Raw genomic sequence first — 2,980 nt, 5'->3', positions numbered from 1 at the left:
AAGTCAACAAAAATCTAAAATGTCTTCAAAAACATTACTCAGCTTACCCACAAAAACCTAAAACTATATAAAAGCTCACAGCAGTGGGCTGACAAATATACTTGGTCCACAGAGAAAGAGGGTAGTACTGACTACATCTACTACAACTAACAAGAGTCACATCTAAACTAAATACAACTATCATCCAGCATCCACCCAAAAACGGTTACATATTTAACTGAAACCCTGAAATCCTTATGGAAAACATAACTTTTCAAAAAGACCATGAATAGGCCAAAAATCCATCTGAAAACCATCTGAAAACATTTTTCAACAAAGAAGAGAGGAAATAGCTTCTACAAACCATAAAATACTTTTAGGATCCTAAAAATCTATTTCAGGTCAATTATACCAGACGTCTACAGGCAACCAGTCTAATCTGAAGTGCCACTTTATATTCATTTCAAGTGGCAACCATAGGAATTGTCCATGTTTTTGTACGCAGTTTGTCAGTCCTGCCTTTTATCTGCTGATACTTTTATTGGGTGAGTTGAGGGTAATTTGGCTTGACTGACCGTAGTCATTTCTTTCCCTGCCACTTCCCAGATTTTTTTGGTCCCTACAACTGATCATTCTGTGCTCATACATTTATTAAATATACATCTCCCTCTTGAAGGAGTATTTTTCTGTCCTGTTGCATACTATACCACTTTCTTTCTTTCCTCCAGGTCATTACTTTTTCATATCGGCCTTTTCTCCCTCCTGTTTCCTTGTCTCAGGTACTGCAGCTGTGAGGAGTTTGCAGCAGACGCTCAGTTGGTCTTCAACAACTGTGAGCTGTTCAATGAGGACACGTCGGAGGTGGGAATGGCTGGACACTCCATGAGGCGTTTCTTTGAGAGCCGCTGGGCGGAGTTCTACTCAAATAAGGACAAATAAGAGCCTATGACGTTCCCCCTGATGGTGGGGCTGTAGACTGTTGGTGCTTTCACCGTCCCAGTCACACACTCTCCATTACTGCTAAGACTGTCTGGAGCTTCTTCCAGCCCACATGTATTCTCTCATGTATAGGTAGGTATGTATAGAATTTGGCTATTGTCTGTTATTGTTTCCTCTATCAGCTTAACCTTTTCAAGGCGCTCAGCTGAACCAGCGTGAACTTGTACCCATTCCCCGTCACAGAGAGTGAGAACATGTCTCTCTCCACTTTGCCTTCCTTCTTTCATGTCTCCCCATCCTCACCTCAGCACCTCATCTCCCGCCTGCATCTTTCTGTCACGTCCTTTCACGAGCCCCATGTTGTAGCGAGGCATTTGGTCGAGCCCTGCTGTGGGGTGATTACACAGTCTCAGGCCCTGAATATCTTAGCTCTCAAACTCGTACTGAAGGTCAGGGACTGATCACACAATTGCAGCCTCACTGCTGCCTACTGGACCTGCTTATCACCACTCAATGACAAAATGGGTCAGAACTCTTCACGGAGCTTGGGCCATTTCTTACCTGTTCAGTGGAAATGTAATGTAATGTGGTCTTATGCCTAGAAGTAATTTTTTTGCTCAATATATTTTTATTATATATTCTATATATAAATATATATAAAGATTACAATAGCTGGGATTATTTAATAGCAATAGCTTGTAGTGAATGTGTACAGATTACCTTATAGAGATGTCTAGACAATTTATGAAAAGGCCAGTTAAACTAAAAGGATTCTGTTCTTGGACTGTCACAAGTAGACGTTGTATAACCTCCACTTAACGTCTCACACGCACAAATACACACCAACATGCACACACAACATGCACATGATTTAAAAACACATGCCAACCTTCTGCTGCTGTGTGAACGACACTGGTTTCTGAAACTGGAGGATTTTTTTTAGCATTGGTCAGTCAGTCTGGGCGTAGACTCTTATATTTCCATGTTCTTCATGTTAGTAGTATGAGCTGGTTACACCTGGTCTGTGTCACAGGTGAGAGGACGCCACTATAGTTTTAGCACCTGTCAAGTAGTCGTGTTAGAGAAGCCACAGCTCACACTTTTTAGTTTCGTTCTTATTTGTTCAAGGCAAAATACTGTTGGCAACTTTGCAACTGCAATTGGTGTGAAGTTTGTCTGACCAGGTGAATACATCTACAGGTGGTTATGTTCAAGGCTAAAATCCTCTCTGATAATGAAGTACTGGGCACATTCCTGGTTTTCTGTCCTACATTCCTTTTTAATGTTTTTTTTTTTTCCGTGCTGTACAAGGGCCAACGTACGATGTTGCGCGGCATGTTGAGTGTGCTATGAAGGCGACAGGATGACTCCACCGTCTGGGTTTTATTTAACTTGTTTCTTACACTGTACTCATACTCAAATCCATTGACAGGAAATAAACGTTGTTCCTTATTACACTTTAAGGGACAAGATGTTTTTTCAAAAAAGATATGAAAACCAAATGTGGTGTTAAGTGAATTTTTAATAATGTACAGTTTTGGTGACTTTAAATTTGTTCCTTTCTATTTTTAGGACCAATTCATCATTTTTAAGAGGAGGTATTACAAGACTTTGTTGTATTAAGGTGATGTAACACGTGTGCATCTGTAGAATGTACTGTGAGTTGAATAAATACCACATATAGTAGAGAGTATTTTTGTTTCTGCATCTCTTGTTTCTCTTGTTTACTCCATATATCTGAGTCCTTCATACAGTATGCCTGTGGGGTTTCCACCCACAGTCTGAAGACATGTAAAAGCATTTGATCATTTCCATAAGTGTCTCATGTGTTTACATATAGCCTGCTTCCCTCATGCTTTTACTAAACCTCACTGTGTATCACAAGCACCTAGTGCTGCAGTGTGTTGAATGAAACATCGCGTTCCTGCGGTATGACCGACTAGTGACCCGTCCTCGGAACCAGAATCCAGGACCTATGTCCAGCTTGCCAAGGACCAGTATGCCGAGACAAGGAGAGTATGAAGGGTTTGCTGGACCCTCAGCTGTATGAAGAAACACGCAG

General features: G+C 41.0%; 1 protein-coding gene across 6 annotated transcripts in view; it reads left to right on the top strand.

Annotated features, from left to right (window-relative positions):
- The window catches only part of baz2a (bromodomain adjacent to zinc finger domain, 2A), a 17,546-nt gene extending 14,935 nt beyond the window's left edge, over nucleotides 1-2,611 (top strand). For 5 of the 6 annotated variants that reach the window (XM_020610619.1, XM_020610621.1, XM_020610620.1 and 2 more), the window contains exon 30: nucleotides 759-2,611. In XM_020610619.1, the coding sequence (XP_020466275.1) occupies nucleotides 759-918 (160 nt within the window). In that variant the 3' untranslated portion in view covers nucleotides 919-2,611. The remainder of the gene's footprint in view (nucleotides 1-758) is intronic. The other variant, XR_002275716.1, reaches the window with a different exon arrangement.
- Nucleotides 2,612-2,980: the final 369 nt, after the last annotated feature.

Source organism: Monopterus albus, unplaced genomic scaffold (assembly GCF_001952655.1).
Source record: "Monopterus albus unplaced genomic scaffold, M_albus_1.0 scaffold106.1, whole genome shotgun sequence".
Classification (NCBI taxonomy): Eukaryota; Metazoa; Chordata; class Actinopteri; order Synbranchiformes; family Synbranchidae; genus Monopterus; species Monopterus albus.
This window is presented reverse-complemented; position numbering and strand designations above follow the sequence as displayed.